Source organism: Pygoscelis adeliae, unplaced genomic scaffold (assembly GCF_000699105.1).
Source record: "Pygoscelis adeliae isolate BGI_AS28 unplaced genomic scaffold, ASM69910v1 Scaffold57, whole genome shotgun sequence".
Lineage (NCBI taxonomy): Eukaryota > Metazoa > Chordata > Aves > Sphenisciformes > Spheniscidae > Pygoscelis > Pygoscelis adeliae.
This window is the reverse complement of record NW_008825615.1, coordinates 9,016,792-9,034,752: the sequence shown is the minus strand read 5'-3', so window position 1 is coordinate 9,034,752 and position 17,961 is coordinate 9,016,792. Positions and strand designations below refer to the sequence as shown.

Genomic DNA, 17,961 nt, shown 5'->3' with positions numbered 1-17,961 from the left:
ATAGGGAAGAGTTTAGTCCAGATTTTTTGCAACCTGATGTACTAGAACGTTGAGTCCTCCGGAAAAATAGAGTAAAGCAGGGCATGATGAAGGATCAAACCTTTTAAAGATCCCACTAAGCCCCCTTATATCAATCCAACTCCTTAGTAATTTGAAACTAAATATTACCCACCTCCTTTTATATACTCTTCCTTCAACTATCAAACCAAAGTGCTATAGCTCACTGAAAGCTTACTTGGTAGCAATTGAGTTATTTTTTGGAAATCGCCTGAGTAGCCAAAATCAACTCTGAAGGAAAGTAAAGCCAGTCAACTATTAGAAAGTGCCACTCAACTTCTTGAAGAAAGCAAGAGGTAGCTTCTGATCTTTATTTTGAAAAGCCAAGCCACATCTGACCAAAGATACATTTATTTTCAAATTAGCAAGATAAGGTTAAAAAAGTTAGTTTCAGGTAATACTGCTAAACTAATTAAAACTTATGTAAGAGCTGATTAGCAAGCTACAGAAATACCTACCTAGCCAGTTCCACACTATCTATAGAAACATGTTAAAAGATTGATTCACATAGTTTAGTCTCATTCCAGATCATATCAAATTAATGCCTTTCACATAGAACTCCATGAGCTCAAGCCCTACACCTTCTTAAAAAAAGACTGTACTGGCTATTATACCTTATTAGATTCTTCCACTAGTTTATTTCTGCAAGCCTTTACTAATAAAACATCCTTCTATTTCTGTAATTCTCAATACAAATTTGGAAGAAACATAACAATCCTGTAAAAATCAGTGCAGAATGCAAAAGTTGAGTCAGACCAATGCTTCATCAAGCCCAGTACTGTCCTCTCAATGGTGGCAAAAGGAGGAGATATTTAGAGAAAGCATGCAAGCCTGGTTACTTCCTGCAGTTTCAGCCTTTAGGACTCCCCAGGCAGCCATCACTGGAGCATCCTGGCCTATTCCCTTTTCCTACTCAAAATGCGTCCATTTCAAGCACGCAAATGACAAAGAGCTAGCAGCAAGGCCAATACTGTTGTGGTACTGATAAGCAACTACAGTACACTGAGAGCAGTATTAAGTGTAACTGGATATTGAAGACTCATCTGATCTTGCTTCATCAGTTTTCTGTGAAAAAAACTTTCAATTTTCACCCTCATCTAAGAAACATGATTAGGTCAGATTTTTCTTTACCACATTTGGCTTGGTCTTTAGCTAAACTAGATCCCTCAAGCTGAAACTCAGCATGTGAAGTACACTACAGGAGTTGCTTCCATATTCAAGTTTCCTCTACCCCACAATCCATTCTTGACTCTTAAGGCATGGGCAAAAGCCATACTACAGAGCTAGATCATGTTTCCAAGTTAAAGATTAAATACATGTTTTCTACCTGTGAGTTCAAGACTGCATAAGTGTAGCTAAAATATTCAGACATAATTATTTACTTTTAACCATAAGCACCTGAGAAGCAGACCATAAAGTACATCAGCATTCCACACCAATAACAAAAGAAAAAACAGAATCTTACTTGACCACAGCAGTCAGATACTGAAATGCCTTCCTCACTAAGCATTAAGAGGCAAGTCATATCTGATCCAAGGAGTGGTCCCACTTCCCCCTCTCCACCATCCACCCGCCATATTAAAACTCTTCTTCGCACCAGCTCCAGTGTTTACTAGACCTTGTGCTGGGTCACCTTAACTCACCACACTGGTGGAAAAGAGCCACAAATCTAGCAACCTCGCAGCATAGGTGGCCAACAGCACCTTGGGCTGCATTAGGAAGAGTGTCACCACCAGATGGAGGAAGGTAATTATTCCCCTTGACTTAATGTGGTCTCACCAGCAGAACTGGAATACCATGTCCAGTTCTGGGCTCCCAGTACAAGAGAGACACATACTGGAGAATCCAGCAAAGAGCAACAACTATTAAGGGCTTGAGCATCTGCGAGAGCTGGGACTGTTCAGCCTGGAGAAAAGGCGGCTTTGGGAGGGATCTTATCCATGTGTATAAATACTTGGGATATAAACCCCACTTGTGTGGGATTTAAGCCTGTGGCAGACTTCTCTAGTGGTGCCCAGGTAAAGGATAAAAAGGGAATGAGCACAAACTGAAATATAGGAATTTCCATTTAAGCAAGAACTTTTTTCTGCCTGCAGTCAGAAACTGGAACAGGCTACTCAAAGACATAGTAGAGTCTCCATTCTTGGAGATATTCAGAATCCAACTGGAGACTGGCATAAGTGAGCTGCTGCGAATAGGGAGTATATCGAACTAGATTATCTCCAAAGTTACCTTTCCAACCTCAGCACTTCTATGAGTCAAAGTTGCCAAATCCAAAGTCAAAGCCAACAATGGCTCAAGCAGGGGGGGCAAAAAGCACACTAGTATGCTGCTGGAAACAGGACCCCTTCTAGCACAAATAGTGCACTTCCATTTCAAGAGCGCATCTAGCTTTAATACTTAAGTGATACTTCTTACACTATTTAAGCTATTGACTACAATTGAGCCAAGTTAATGCCAGGCACAGCTAAAGCTTGTTTCTGCCAACTCAACTGTGAAAGTCAGCAGACCTGTAGAGCTATAATGGTTCTCCTTGGTGGTTTTTCAGTGAAGACCTTGGGAAGTTGCCAAGTAGAGACTAATACCCTCAGGCAGTTCACAAGCCTGTCAGGTAGTCACCTCCACCTAAAGTGAGGAACAATCAACTTTGGTTGCAGTTTTCTGTCCCACAGACACAATTTGAAGCCATTAAATAGTCACAGTTCCTTCAAATTTATGCTTCACTAAAAGAACTGAAGTTCTCAGCCAATGCCGACTTGTAACATGTTTTGTATTAAAAACCTTAAGCTCTAATAGCAAACTCTGTATCAACTCTGAGACAGAATCTGCATATACAACAAGATGCAGCATGAGACTCATTCCAGAATTTTCCATCCATTACAAATGCTCTGCTGGCACTTAGACCTTAAGTTCACCTTAAATGTGCTCTCTAGAAGTTACAGGCTTTCAATGCATTTCAAGACAAGATTTAATATTATAACTTGAGTGTAACTTTGTTTACATCTAGTAGCATAAACTCCAACTTACACTTACTGTTGCAACAGCCCTACTATTTGCTCTTTGAAAAACCTTATTACCATAGTAATTTTATAGGACTGTAACACAGAAAATGAACTTAAAAGCGGCTTTGCATTTGCTTTTCCCAAGCAAAATCATTCCTAGACAGGCCTTTTTGTTCATCCATCAAGTGAAGTCTTAAAACTGCCTGTGAGAACTTTTCAGTTAGAACTGAAAATTAAATTTATAGCTCACACAGTTAAAGTAGTATAACATTGTTCTTCCTATTATACTACAAAGGAAACTTAAAAAGATTTGGCAAAGTTCCTATCAACAAAACAGGAGACTGATCATCTGGTTTTTGAATTTTATTTTTCAGAACTTATGAAAAAGGAAGAGCAGCACCTTTCATCAGCTCATACAAGTCAGTTACCCAAAGGCAAGCATTTAATTGCCTGTTGTTTTGCCCACTAAAAGGACTGTTTATTTCCTGGAAAGCTAACCTTCAAACTCAGAGGTCTTGCAGCAGCAAACTGACAGTCAACCAAGTGACTAAGATATTCCCTTCCCCCTAACTCCGCTGTGACCTTGCAGCATGACAGACTGTCTCAGGTTTCATTATTGCACTTCTATGGACTTCAATTTTAAATCAGGGACTGCTCTTTGCTCTGGTTCAGAGGTCCAACTTTTGTTTCGAAACATTTTTCCGGGTTGTATCAGGAGCTTGAAGCACTACCACTGGAAAAGTGCTTCACTGTATAGCCAGTACAACAATGGTTCCTGCCACAGAGTCTAAGCCATCTTCAGCAAGAATTCCTTGCTAAGATTTGTTTGTTTTAAAGATGTTTCTCAGAGAGCAATTCTTATCTCAAGTTAAAATGACTCATTTTCTTCTGTTTTGCACCATATCAACACCTTAACTATGAGAGAGTTAGACCTGGTAGTAGTCTTCAAGTAAGTTACAGCAATGGTCCCTTCATTTTGTTTTGACTTGTTTTTTTTTCTCCTATAGTATGGAAGGGCAACTAGGTACAACACTAGAACAACAAAGAATAGCAAAATGCAGTAGGCAGAAGGAACCAGAGTATCTTCAAGAAATGGGAAGATTTCAGGCAGAGTATCCAAGATCAATATAGTCCCTCAAATCCCTTTGAGAAACTACAGGAGGCTCAAGAATGTTATATGATCAGAAATCTCTTCCGTCACACAAAACTTCTGCTCTTCCAGATGGTATCGTATACTGGTGAGTTGTATAACATTAATACTACTAAGTTGCTTAAAACAATGCTTTGTTATATACTCCCTCACTTCTGCTGAGAAGTCACAAGCTACTTCAGAAAACTTAAGATGAGAGTTTCTTCCCAAATATATTATTCTCACATCTAAAAAAACTTCCTGAAACAATTTTTCATCAAGACTGCAAGAACAGACATCTTGTTTTCCCCAGTGAAAGTTAAGAAATATGAAACAGTAGTGAATTTCAAGTGATCAGATACTTGTCTGAAACAGGACAGTTAAAGCAGTTCACCACAATAAGTGTCAATACTATAACAGACTTCCAATTTATGTTCTGGCACAATGTTTCTCAAAAATCATATTTATTAGGAGAGTGTTTCCATAGATGGAACTCCACAGTATTTGTCAGGTACAGCTATGCAAGTCTTCCACAGTATTTAGCATGTCTTCTCCTAGGAACAAACCATGAAAACATGTAGCCGCATTTGATTTGCGCCTACTAATTCCTAGAAGCCCAAGTCCTTGTGTCAATGACTCTGTATCAAACACTTGCAGTAAGCAGACATAACTACATGCAAAAATCTATTTTGGATAAATTCTTACTGAAGAGCTTTAACCTAGGAACCACCACACAATAACTATTGCTGACTTCAGAAAATACTTCTATTTAAGAAAAGAAATGGAAAATCAGAAGTTTAGCATAGACTTCAAAGCACACCAAAAGAGATCCCCATAGAATTTAGCAGACAGTCCTTGCCACACTATAGTTGGGAGACACTTAACACATGCAGGTCAAGAGATCTCGGTCTACCTCACAGGAAGACTGGGATCTACCGATGGCATCCTTTCACCATTCACAAAACTTTACCAAGAGACACTGAACATCAAGCTGACTCCAATAGGTAGGATTTACTTACTAGAGCAGGAAGAGCTACAGAACAGAGCTCCAGGTTACTGTCAATTGTTTCAGCTTGATTCTTTGTGGTACAGAGGAAACTGCCATTGCACGGTTTCCAATTATAACCCTTTCTGAAAAGGGTTTTCCTTCCAAACACAAGCTGACATGCTGTTTTAGAGCATCTGCCAACCACTGATCATTCTTCAATCACTCAAGTACTGGCAGACACATTCTACTACAGCTGGTTTTATGAGAATTAACACACTGAGCCACTATGGCTTCAAAGCAATCAGTAGATTCATTTCCTAAGTAAAGCTTTTAGGCTACTGAAGTCCCACTTCAAAATACAGTTATTTCAAGCTTCATTTTGAAAATTACCTCATTTATCATTCTACCAGTACAAAGCCATTCTACTTTTGTATCAGTCTAGCCAAGAAACCAGCTGGCTACGAGAGAGTTCATTGTTCATAGGGACTAATGATTTTGTAAAAAAAAAACCACAAAACCACACAACACACCATTTTTCTATATTTAGTGACAGCTTTCTCAGTAAATTGCAATGCAGGTAGTGAAGTAATCCTTAATATTCTAAAATATCAGTTAAACATCAGCCTCCAAATTCTTGCCACAATTAGAAGTGACTTGGATTGAAGGGCAGTGACCTAAGTGTGCCTATTATTCATGCTATAAGTTGCCAATATAGCTACAGGAGGCAAGTAAGATCTATATAGTTACCACTGCATTTTCAGGAGAGATAAGAAAGTACTGGTATTTATGTCCTTAAGTACAAAAGGAGACGTCAGTTCTGCTCATCCCATTTATTTAAAAAAAAACATGCCAAGACCAAATATTTTTATAAGAGGATACAAGTAGGAAAAAATGGAATGGTATTACAAGACTGGAAGAGTTGTTTAACTTATTCCTTCTCAGCTTTCATGTCATTATGCTGTGCAACAGCAGCAGGGGACTAGACCTAATGATGCAGGAGAGGCATTAAGTTGTGGTTTTATATAGGAATGATGGAGACTTCTGAAAAATAAGTTACCTATTACTGTTCACTTCAATGTAGCTCTAGTTATAAAAGTGTGCATCAATTCCTCAAACTAAGATCACAAAAGAAAAATACTTTTAAAACCGTCTTTAAATCTCTACCACCATCTGGAGGATGTGCTATGAAATAAAGCATTAGTCCTACAATATTTCAAGTAGACCTGTCCAGACAGGCCAAAAACAAAAGCAGTGTTTCAGGTTTAAGCTCCAATCTATTCCAAAAATTAGTTCAGGATTTACCAAGAGACATCTTGCTTTAAAAAGAGACTCAGTTAGCCCAAAACATATTACAGAAATTCATCCATCAGTCTCACAAATCTATAGAAAACAGTCCACAGAACAGTTTGAAGACTGTTCTACATTAGGAGTTGTGAAATGCTTGGGCTATTAAACAAGACCTTAGCAACCTAACAGAGTAGAAAGCAAATACAAAGCAATTCCACTATTCTATAGTGAAGAATCTTTAAATACTAGTTTATTTTCCACAAAAAGTTTCTTTTCGAAAACAGAGAAGTTTATTACTACTTTTGGCTTTAGGCTTCACTCAGCATGAATCTGCACATTCTAGTTTCTGTCACTACCACTGACAGGTAATAAGTATTCTGTAACTTCACAAAAAAGTCCATTATTTAGAACAAATTATTTCCTGATCTAAAAAAAAATATATTCAAAAGAGCCAATCCATAGTCTTCCAAGAGGAAAAGCTTCAGGAAGTTTTAGTTTAGTCTTAGGAGATGTGACCAAAAGCAGGCAACTACCTCTGAGTTCGTATCATTGACTGAGGCAGGCATTTCACTCAAACTGTGATAAGCATCACTCTTCTATAACTACCTCTCAGCTAGTAGTAGTAGAACTTTTCATAAGTTTCCTAAGGGCAACTAAAATAAACTGATCTAAAACTACACAGTGGTGAACAGTTATTTTATTAGATTTCAGTTAATTTTTTGCTTCAGTTTTGTTTAGGATTACTACTCTTGAATCAATTCCTTCATGCTCCTTTACAGTAGTTCTTACTTTGAATATGGTAGTTGCTTAATCTGAACACTTAAAACACAAGTGTCATCTACAGTTGCACAAACTTTATACACAATAGGCAAGTTTGACACTGCTCCATATGTTAAGTGCCATAAAAGTTACAGCAAAACCATGTGTTTCCCTTAACAGACCTCTAAATACACACAGGAAACATGTTAACAGTAGATTATAAGACAGAAGACATTAGCCTTTTCATGGACTGGCCTTCAGTATGTTTGCATTTTTAGGGGGCTCTTGAATGTAAAAAAAGATTCACTGAAGGGCACTAAGTATAATACTAATGTTTAACCAAAAAGGGATAATCCAGTATGACCCCTAAAAACTTCATGCTTTCACTTAAAGGTCCTATTAATTGAAAACCAAAAAATTAGAAGTTAAAAATACTTACTGTAGTATCCATAAAGTACAGTGTCTTCAATTTGTCTTGAAACATTAGCATCAGCCCAGTCCTAGTAATAAAGGATAGAAACATTTAACATCAAATGAAACAAAAGAACACTTCATTCAATAACATTCTTACAGAACTGAAAAAACTGCTCATATCGAATACCTAAGGAAAAGCATTAAGCACCCAGTTTGCCCATTTTAAGTGTTGGAATTTAAGTTAGAGCTAATTCACCTAACAAAGACAATTAAGGAATGTGCTGCGTTTCAGGGGACAGCCACTGCAGGAATATCCCCACTGCTTATACTCACTTTGGCTGTTAGCCTCATACTTAAAGCTCTATTATTTTTTCATATTGAATCCTTAAGTCACCATGCATTATATTGTCAACACACAACTGAAATAAAATTATTAGTGAATAACATTTTAAGCAGCTAAATATTAAGTACAGAACAAAAGCAAATTGTTAAGTGGCACTCCTATTTTTATGAAACTGATTTTTGTTTTCCACATATCAGACAAGGCAGCTACTGAGTCTGAAGCTCAATCTGAATACTTTTTCAAAGTGTTTTGTAAAAGACAACTGGAGGTATGGCTATTTGCAGTTCTAGCCCTTTTTTCTGGACTCCGAGCACTGCAGTAGACATTAAGCTTCAAAGTCAAGTCCTTGCAGAGACAAAGCTGTCCTCAGGACGAGTTTTCTACAAAACCCAACACATGACAGGCTTGGAAGCAGCATGGTACATTAGAAAAGACTGCACAGACAACTAAGCTGTATGAGTTGCCTAGCCCAGTAGTTGGATGCATTGGATTTAATTTCATAATTAACACATTTACATCTGCTTTGCAACTCTTCAGAAAATATTCATGTGCTAAACATCAATGGAGGGACCCAATCAAGTCAATGATCCACTCATTTTGAAGTCAATACCTCTCAATCAAAAAAGCACTAGTTTTATATCAGTAAGGCTGACACTGGCAATTGCTGAAAGAGCAGCCACAAAATCCCACTTGAGGCTGACATGCACATTACTGAATTTCAGTCACAGAAACAGCACCACAAACTAGAGTTTGGGAGCACCTTTAGAAAGAAGGGTCAGATAAAGATAAGTGTTTTCTAGACACAACTCAGTGGAAATGCCAGAGTCAAATTTGATCAGCAGAATTTGCTTTGTTAGGACTTTGAACTAGGAAGAAAAATTAATTCTTTTCAGATGGCCCTTTCTAAGGTATCAAACACCTATTTTTCAAGCATATATGATATGAATAGTATATAAAGATCCATACTCTTCTGAGAATCTCTACAGTACTTCACTTCCTGTTATTACTGTATTTGGCAACACTGCAAGAGAATTACTCATTGAAGAACACAAATACATAGCGACAGATATAAAAGGTGCTACTTCTAAAAAAATTACTAGCTACAGAGTGCTAGCAAAGGTGCAAATGACTGGGCATACAGGAATAAGCATAGGACATAGGACAGTTTCATAAAGGGAAGATTTTACAGACCAGAAAGAACAGAGTAGTTTTGGCAGCTCCCCAGTGTGTTGTGCTAATTACCACAGTATCTTGATAACAGGGTCTCTTAAGATCATCATGGAATGGTTTGGGTTGGAAGGGACCTTCAAAGATCACCTAGTTCCAACCCCACTGCCATGGGCAGGGACATCATTCACTAGATCAGGTTGCTCAAAGCCCCATCCAACCTGATCTTGAACACTTCCAGTGACAGGGCATCCACAACTTCTCCGGGCAACCTGTTCCAGAGTCTCACCACAAAAAATTTATTCCTCAGTTTAATTTAAGTCTACCCTCTTCAGTTTAAAACTCTTGCCTCTCGTCCTGTCACTATAGGCCCTGGTCAAAAGTGTTTCTCCATCTTTCTTATAAGCCCTCTTTGTATATTGAAAGGCCACAATAAGGTCTCCCTGGAGCCTTCTCTTCTCCAGGCTGAACAACCCCAACTCTCTCAGCCTTTCTTCATAGCACAGGTGTTCCATCCCTCTGATCATTTTTGTGGCCCTGCTCTAACAGCTCCATGTTTTTCTTGTACTGTGGGCCACAGAGCTGGACACAGTACACAGTGCACACAATGCACACAGCATTTCTGTCACAGAATAGCTATGACTAAAATTTATACATACAGATGCAAAGGTACTTAGACATAAGAATGGCAAATAGCTTTTTATTATGCTCAGTTTTAGCTTACAAACTTCTATTTTTATTAGTTATCCACCTAGTATAAGCCATCATCTCTTTTCAGAAGTATGAGTCTTTACTTTTTAGTTTGGCCAAGACTTGAATTACATGAATATTCAAGTTAGCTTCAGAAAAATGGTACCCTAAACCAGGTATTAGAAAAAAGTTATTCAATTACTTGACACTATACACGCTAGCAGAGCTTAGACACTAACTGTATGCCAGTCTTGAGTTTCTGGCCTAAGCACTGAAGCTCTCTACACAACACCAAAGGGCAGACTGTCTTCCTGAAGTTCCTACCCAGAGAGTCACATACTGATCAAGAAAGCCATAATTCTTAACAGAAATTAGTAGAGTAGTGTATCTCAAATCTTATCACAGAACTGCAGGACACCCATCCATGCATGTTAGGATTTAGATCCTACAACTCCAAATGTAACAGCATTGATATCCCTTATTTGAACAAGAGCAAAAGTTGATCTTTTTCAGAACTGTGTTCTGAAAAAGGAAACTAAGTGTTTTGTAACATGATCATTGGCAGCAAAACTCAGGGATTGAATCCAGAGGTCCAAGCTTGTCTGTACAGCTTAAACATATTCCAGAATTGTTCAAGTCTTATGGGATCCACTCTACATGTAGTCAAGGTAAAGAAAGTAGTTATCAAGAAGCAAAATTCTTTAAAAGCTAGCAATTTGGGAGACACACCAACATGATTGAATTGGTAAGAAAAAAGATCCAGCATTGTCAAAGCTCCTTTCAATTTCTATGTGCAGGCTTTTTTCAAACTGGTAAGCTCAAGCCCTTTCTGTTGTTGTAAAGACGCATGCACTAATACAGAGCATATGAAAAATGCAAGTGAGCATACTCCTTAAAGACTGCACACAGTAAGACTTAAAGTTTAACACTTGCCTTATCAGTTCTCTCAGAAGTGCCTAAACTCTCATGGAATATGGGCTTGATGACATACCATAAACACTTCATTTTTCTATTATCTCAGAAAATCAGCACCACCTTCCTTCATGTTACTTTTTTAAGACTTCCAGTAGGCCACTTTACATTAAGCTTTTAAAGTTCAGTATCTGAAATACATTAAATTATCATCCAACCGCAATTTAAGTAGAAAAGTACACATGCATTTTGTCATCTAATCAGCAAAAAGAAAGGATGAAAAGTATTTTAGCAGAAAGGACAGGAGCAACATCTTAAATTAAGCGTCTGTCAGGTACACAATAAGCCAAATCTTTGAAGACTGTCAGGCTCAAGCCCAACAGTGTTTCAACTGCAAAATGTCTAGGCATTTGTATGAAAATACACCGCAAAAGAATTTGATCATAATAAGTTAAGAATACATACATAGAATATTAAAGTGTTTAAATTGCCTAGTGTTAAAAAATTAAGGAAATGCATTGCTTTAATTATGCCTAAGGGAAAAGCAAGACTGAACTGAACAGGTGGCACTCTTTACTTCCAAGTATTTGAAAAAGCTCTCTCCTATGAGCAATGGGGACATTCAAAACCCACACCAATCAAGAACAAGCTCTCTCCTATGAGCAATGGGGACATTCAAAACCCACACCAACCAAGAACAAGTAAGAACAGCAACAGTAAGACCTGAAGTTTAAGTGGCACAGCCACTTTACAGGAAGAGGTAGCTAATAGTTGAAATACAACAGGGCTTAACTGCCAAAAAACTGCTTCTCCTCCAACTCTAGAAAAGCATGAATACCATTTATAACAGGATACAGATGTAGAACTTCAAAACATTGTAATTGCTTTTCATTTTGTTGCTCAAATTAATTTGTGTACAGGCCCAGAGTAACATACTAGGAAGCATACATTACAGCGTATTAAAATATTGAGATGTTATCTTACATTAAAAGATGTAAAGATTCAAAGATATATGCATTTCACCATTGTGTACGTGTGCCTGAACTTACAAACTTTGCATTACTCTGCACAAGAAGAATCTGTAACGCAAGCCAATTTAATAGTGTATCATATCTATTATGTCAGCTTTCAGTCAACTGCTGAAACAACCCCACATTTACACAAACTAAGGAGGTAAAAATCCTTATTCTTATTAGAAAATTATCCATATGCACACATCAGGAACTCAAAAGCAGTACCAGTTCATCTGAGCTGTTTCAAAAGCTACTGACAGCAGCACTGTCTTGTCAAAGGCAAGAAACACTGCTACCTAGTGAGTGTCAGAGCTCTGGCATTTGCAGCAGCAGTGCTGATATATCAAGTTGATAGGTATATGAATTTACTGGACAAGCACATCAGGACTCAGTTGAGAACTCATCTGGACAGCCTCTAGATCTAGTCTGTTTTCTTCCTCCATCCATTATGGCCCAAGCTTACAATATATACAGCAAATACCTTACAAGCACAATAGATTAGGAAGGCGAGAATTCATTACTGCCTTCAACAGCAGTTTGAGACGTGAAAATGTGACCACAAATTCTCCTAAGATCTGCAGAATTCAGGCACTCTGCACTGTTCTGCTGTACTTCATTGTGTTCCATGCAGTTTAGCAAGCATACATCATATCGCCATTAAAATACCTGTAACAATGCATTGTATTGATAGATAAAGAAATCAATTGCAAGGATATGTGCAACAAGTATGATGGCCTACATTAAGCTATTAGTCTATTTAAGAGTATTGTGTTAAGTATTCCTTAACACAAGCCATGTTGAAGGATTCAGGAAATTCAAATACAGTTACAAGTGTAAAAAGTAAATAGACTAGTAAAACGTTGCTACGTAAATAAGGATATAAAAAAGGCAGTTTAAGACACTTCCAGTTTTCCTAAATGCTAAAACCAAAGCAAAGCTCCCTCAAAAGATTCATTTTATAATTACTTTCACAGAAAATTAATTATGAAGAACACTTGCTTCCCTCAGTAATCATTGAGCAGAGTCTTCCTTCTCCCAGCAACTGTGTCCAGGTAGTGACTTACATTAACATATTTTAACATAACAGTATTATTCAAACTGTACAGATAGCTTGTACTGCTTTTGTTTGGGGAAGTTAATCTGACATTTTTGACCTTCCCCACTTTTTGGTGAGGGAATGGCCATGAATTTCATTTTGTCCCTATTAAAGGAGGCATTTCTACTGTCACTGCTGGACCCAGCAAGAATTTCATGAGTACCCAGTGAAGATAGCACCCATTCTCCACAATGTACCTTAATAGAGCTTAAAGTGGTGTAACATTCCAGGTTTCAGCATCTGTGATGTTTCATCAGATGTACAGGAAGCCATTGTTCTGCTGATTAGCCTTTCCCAAAGCTTAGCCAACAAAAGGAAGATACAATACCAAAGACCAGAGAGTGGGTCATAGCATATGACCCACAAAGAAATTTCATGTCCAGGTCTCAGATCTTCCAGCTTGTTACCTTCAAAATGGGACAGAGCCAGGATTTTCTGGATGTTACTCTCCATCTGGCAGGCAGTCAAACATGCCTATCAGCCACATCTAGCTACATGAATATTTGGTCAAGTATTTTTACTTCACAAGTAGTAATTCCTACTCAGGACAGGAAGCATGGTCTCAGTTTATGATTTCTCAGCTAACACCTTTACAGAATAAAAAATCTGACATTTCTAGTGGTTCTGTATTCTGAGCAGCTACATAATGAGTTTCCCCCCAAGATACAAAAAATCTTAATAGAATGGTCTGCAAAAAGGATCTCCCATTAAACAGATGCTACTCCTTGAATCATTAAAGAGACAACTGGCTTTTAACAGCTCAGCCAGACACCCAAGGTTTGTGAGGTGTTCAGTCTAACCAGACCAAAAGAAATGCCACTGGCTTTTAACTTCATAGAATAGCAAGAATCCATACATTTCAAAAAGAAGAGTTCTCATCACCTCCACTGCCTTCTGGTGCATCAACAATAGAATAAAAGACGACAGCATGGTGATGATAACGTCCTTGTTTCAAGCAGTCTTCCTGCTGCAAGACAGCATCAGCTATGTTTTATTTCATAAATATTTATGAGACTTATAGGCCAGATCTAGAGGTCTTGGGTTCTAGCAATCTTAAGTCTTTAAGCTAGGGTGAGGTTTTCTCTTCTTAAGTGCTTGTTATAAATCAAACAAGCTTTCAGATCAAACAGATCAGACCCAACTGGATGTATTTGAAGTCCATTGCACAAACTAAAGCACTATCAAGTGCAAACAGCCAAAACCTTCAAGATAAAAGGGTGCTGGTGAATATTATCAGGACTTTGCTTACAAGGTAATACTCAAGTTCTTTTGACTAGTACTAGAACCAAAAGCCTACTTTCCTACTTAACAGCACTATGAATCAAAGTAATCCCAGCCTCCAGAAAAGGCATTGTTGTGATGAATTCTATTGTACATAGGAATAATGACCGCCCAAGTCCATGCACCACCGCTCCTTTCCTAAAGGACTACACAACTACTGTGCAAAACCTTCTAATACCAAAACTGCTGAATTCACTCACTATAAAAGCTTTAAGATAATATTTGATAAGTCTCAAAATACATTGAGACACACCAACAGGTACCAAATGCCACAAGCTACTTGTTTATAGTAAAGAATAGCTTGTCTTAATTGAAAAACATATAAACAGTATGTTAAGTTTAACAGTCCTGTCAAAATGGACAAAACCCCAAGGTTAACAAAGGGTGACCGAAGTATAGTGTATGGTCGTTGTCAAGGAAGACACTTTGGAACACATGGAAAAGGGCTACACAACACTGTTTTAAATGAATTCACCCAGCATCATTTTGACAGCCTTCAGAGAAGGGTAATCTGCCTGTGTACTACACTTCAGACAATTAAGCCAATCCTTATAGCCAGGACACATACCTTTACTTGTCACTGAACACACAATTCACAATGAGAACTCTGAACCATCAGACTATGCTTTCAATTTAATGTCTGCTATTAGTATAACATGCTTCTCCCTGAGTTTGCTACAAGTTTGTTCACAGAAAAACCTTGAGTATCTACAAGTTGATAGTAGGGTCAGATGCACTAAAAATCAACTGAAAGTCCACATATAGTACTCTTTCTTCTAAGTTGAGCATCCTTAACTTTCTTATCTCTAGCACTGATACTGGGAATTACAGTTGGGAGGTAGAGGAAAAGAGTACATAGAGCAAAAAAATTGTTTACCTAGGATCTGGATAACTGCCACTACTCTTCTGGCATAAGCTCTGAAATCATCCAGTTGGAAGATTTTTTGATGAACTAATGATTTATCTACAGAGAATATTATCCACATCTGCTACCTGGATCTGCCTCAAAAATTCACTGAGAAGAATCTAGTGAAGACTTAACTCACTGTGGCCATCCAAAACAGAGGAACCTTGCCAGAGTCATAGCCCTTCAGATCCCAGCATCAGATATAGGGTCTTGGAGGTGCTGGGTTTGAAAGAATGGTCCAGAGGAAGGGCAGTAGTCTCTTGGAAATATTCTGAGCCCAATCCAGTCTGTCTCACTTGTGAAGCAGTAGCAGAAAAGAAGCACATATTATCCAGGACAGTGTTAAAAGCTTTAACACTTCATGAAGGTCTCGCGTTAAGATGCTGTCAACCTCCTAACTTCACATTACTCCTAAACTGAAATTACCAAATCAATAAAGCTTTGTGTTTACGTAAAGATTTGTATGTTCTGACTGACTTCAGATCCACTCAACTTTATCAGGAAGGCCATGTTAATATTTCTGTATCACAATTTCAACACTTGTGTTGGATCAAATGTATTCTTATCAGAAGACCTCATGTTATTGCTGCAAAGCTAGAAACTCATTCAGCTGAACCTTAACAGAAAAGGAAGAATTCTGCTGCAAGGCAGTAAGGAGCAATTTTATTTCAACAGGCCATCAGCAGCATCTACAAACATTAGGAACTAAGCAGCACCAAGAAGCCTCAGAAGCACAGGCAAAGGTTCTTTAAAGAAACAAAAGCTTTACCACAAGCATGAAAGCATGCTTTCAGGTACGATTTTTAAACAGCACCTGCCCACCCCATCACATCACAGCATGTGGCCATTAACAAAGAAGTCTCACTCAAGAAAAACAGTATTTTAAGTACAGTAATTTTCCTTCTATTAATCATACTTCCTTAAATAAGACTGTAGTGACTGCATGACCACATTCGGCCTCCTGTTCTCCTCACAGGTTTGTTTCTCAAATCAAGGAATGCACACATTAACAAAAATATGTCTCCTTTGCAACAGGAAATTCTGCTTCGTCTCCAGCAGATGTGCATTTTTCAGCTGGGCCTAGTTACATCATTGCTATTTCTCTAGCTAGTCAGGCTCAATGTATTTCTTAATACTCAGTATTATTCTCATTGAACTGCTAGTATTGTGACATAGGAAAGGTCTCTTCCATCTTCCATATCCATTTTAATTCTGAACAAACAAGGTCTGAAGACGCAAACTTTTAACAGTAACATTGAATGATAGCTTAATTTGTTCTGTATTACCACTGAGCGATGAACACGACAAAAATCACGTCACAGCTCAATTCTAAAGGCTCCTTGTGACTTGCATTTACATGAGCACCAGCCAAAAGGCACTGCACCAGCTGCAAGCGAGTTCTGAAGTGTTATCAAGAACCTGGCAAGACCTAGGTTTTCCTCTGGAAGTAGGGCTGGAAGGGAACACAGACTGAGTCTAGTGTGCAGGCATTTACCATCTGCCCACTCTTTCATTTGTTTCAGGGTCATCTCTTACTACAGATCCAAGGAGGCTCCAAACCAAACTAAGCTGTTATTCAAATTATTAATATGCTCCAGTTTGACCTGTTTTTAATGCTAGCACCCTCACAAAGACCTTCAAAAACCCTCCTTGAAAATTAAAAAGGCTAATGCTTTAAGCATGGGGAAGAACTCTTACAGTAATGCTTAGAGCAGACTACAGTGAGTACTCATCTCATTAAGAACTCACTTTGCACAGCAACCCCCTACAGTTTAAGTTTATAAATACAGTAGTTCAGTTAAGGCGGTATCAGCCAAGAAGAGATCATACTGTACTCCCTTCATCCAAGGATTTTTCCAGCTTTCTCTCTTTAAAAAAGTGCTTATTAACTCAGGCTCTACGTTATAGGTAGATTAACACAGCAAATATTTGTAAGTCTTAATATTTCAGTACTAAAATAAGAGAAAGCTAGCAAAAAAGACAATCAAAATAATCTTAAACTGCAAGTGGGCAATACAGTCTGTTTTTGAACAAAGAGGCAACAAATTCCATTCTACAATGCCCCATTATAATGTACCAAAAAGCAACATTTAAGAGATTTGTTTATATCTTCGGGATGGTATACACACTTCTTTTAGCACAATAGAAGGAATGAGCATTTGGAAATGAGCAGAATGTCAAAAATAATAGAAGTGAAAACTGAAATCCAGTTCAAATAACAACCAGAGCGCAGTGTTATATTCACAGTACCAGTTCCCAGCTTTCTAAAAACCTCAGGCACTAGAACAGGTATTAGCATTGGTTTTAAACACTTTGACAGCCCAAGAACATTCTCTTTCAACACAAGTGCTTTTTTTGAAGAGGCAATTAACATTTTTAGAAGTCCATACCTTAAATGTACCATTTTGATTTTTCATATATGAAACCAAAAAGATGTCCACTGGTAGTAGCGCTGATGAGATAAGAGCAACTGCCAACGCAAAGATAGCTGTGATGGTAGAAATCACTTCACTTTCCCGCCGACTCTGATACTTGCGCACATAAACCCAGCAGAAAATTAGAATAGCCTGAAATACACAGGGAAAGATACTGAGTTGCGTAGTAAGGATGCAGAAAGCAAGTACTTAAGTTAGACACTGCGTCTGGGTATTGACGACTGGCATAGCATCAACATACCTTTTACCTGAGCCCTAAGCATCAGTGTTATATTCGCCACACACAACTCACTCTTTGTACCTTCGCTGAGAACAGCCTGAGCAACAGCAAGAGCAGCACTCGCACGCGGAACAGGCCAAACCACGAACAAGCAGCCCTGATCACCCAGGCGGGAAGGCAAGACAGCCCCGCGCCCTCAGCTCTCGGCTCTGCTGCGCCCCACGGCACCACCGCCGAGGCACCGGCAGGAGCTGCAGGGAA

The 17,961-nt window shown here is 38.3% G+C and overlaps 1 protein-coding gene across 1 annotated transcript in view; it reads right to left on the bottom strand.

The window, feature by feature from the left end:
- The window catches only part of LMBRD1 (LMBR1 domain containing 1), a 99,769-nt gene that overhangs the window by 76,280 nt on the left and 5,528 nt on the right, over window positions 1-17,961 (bottom strand). The window contains exons 2-4 of the mRNA XM_009333247.1: window positions 17,782-17,951; window positions 17,436-17,612; window positions 7,662-7,722 (exon numbers count right to left, since the gene is read on the bottom strand). Of these exons, the coding sequence (XP_009331522.1) occupies window positions 7,662-7,722; window positions 17,436-17,612; window positions 17,782-17,951 (408 nt within the window). The remainder of the gene's footprint in view (window positions 1-7,661; window positions 7,723-17,435; window positions 17,613-17,781; window positions 17,952-17,961) is intronic.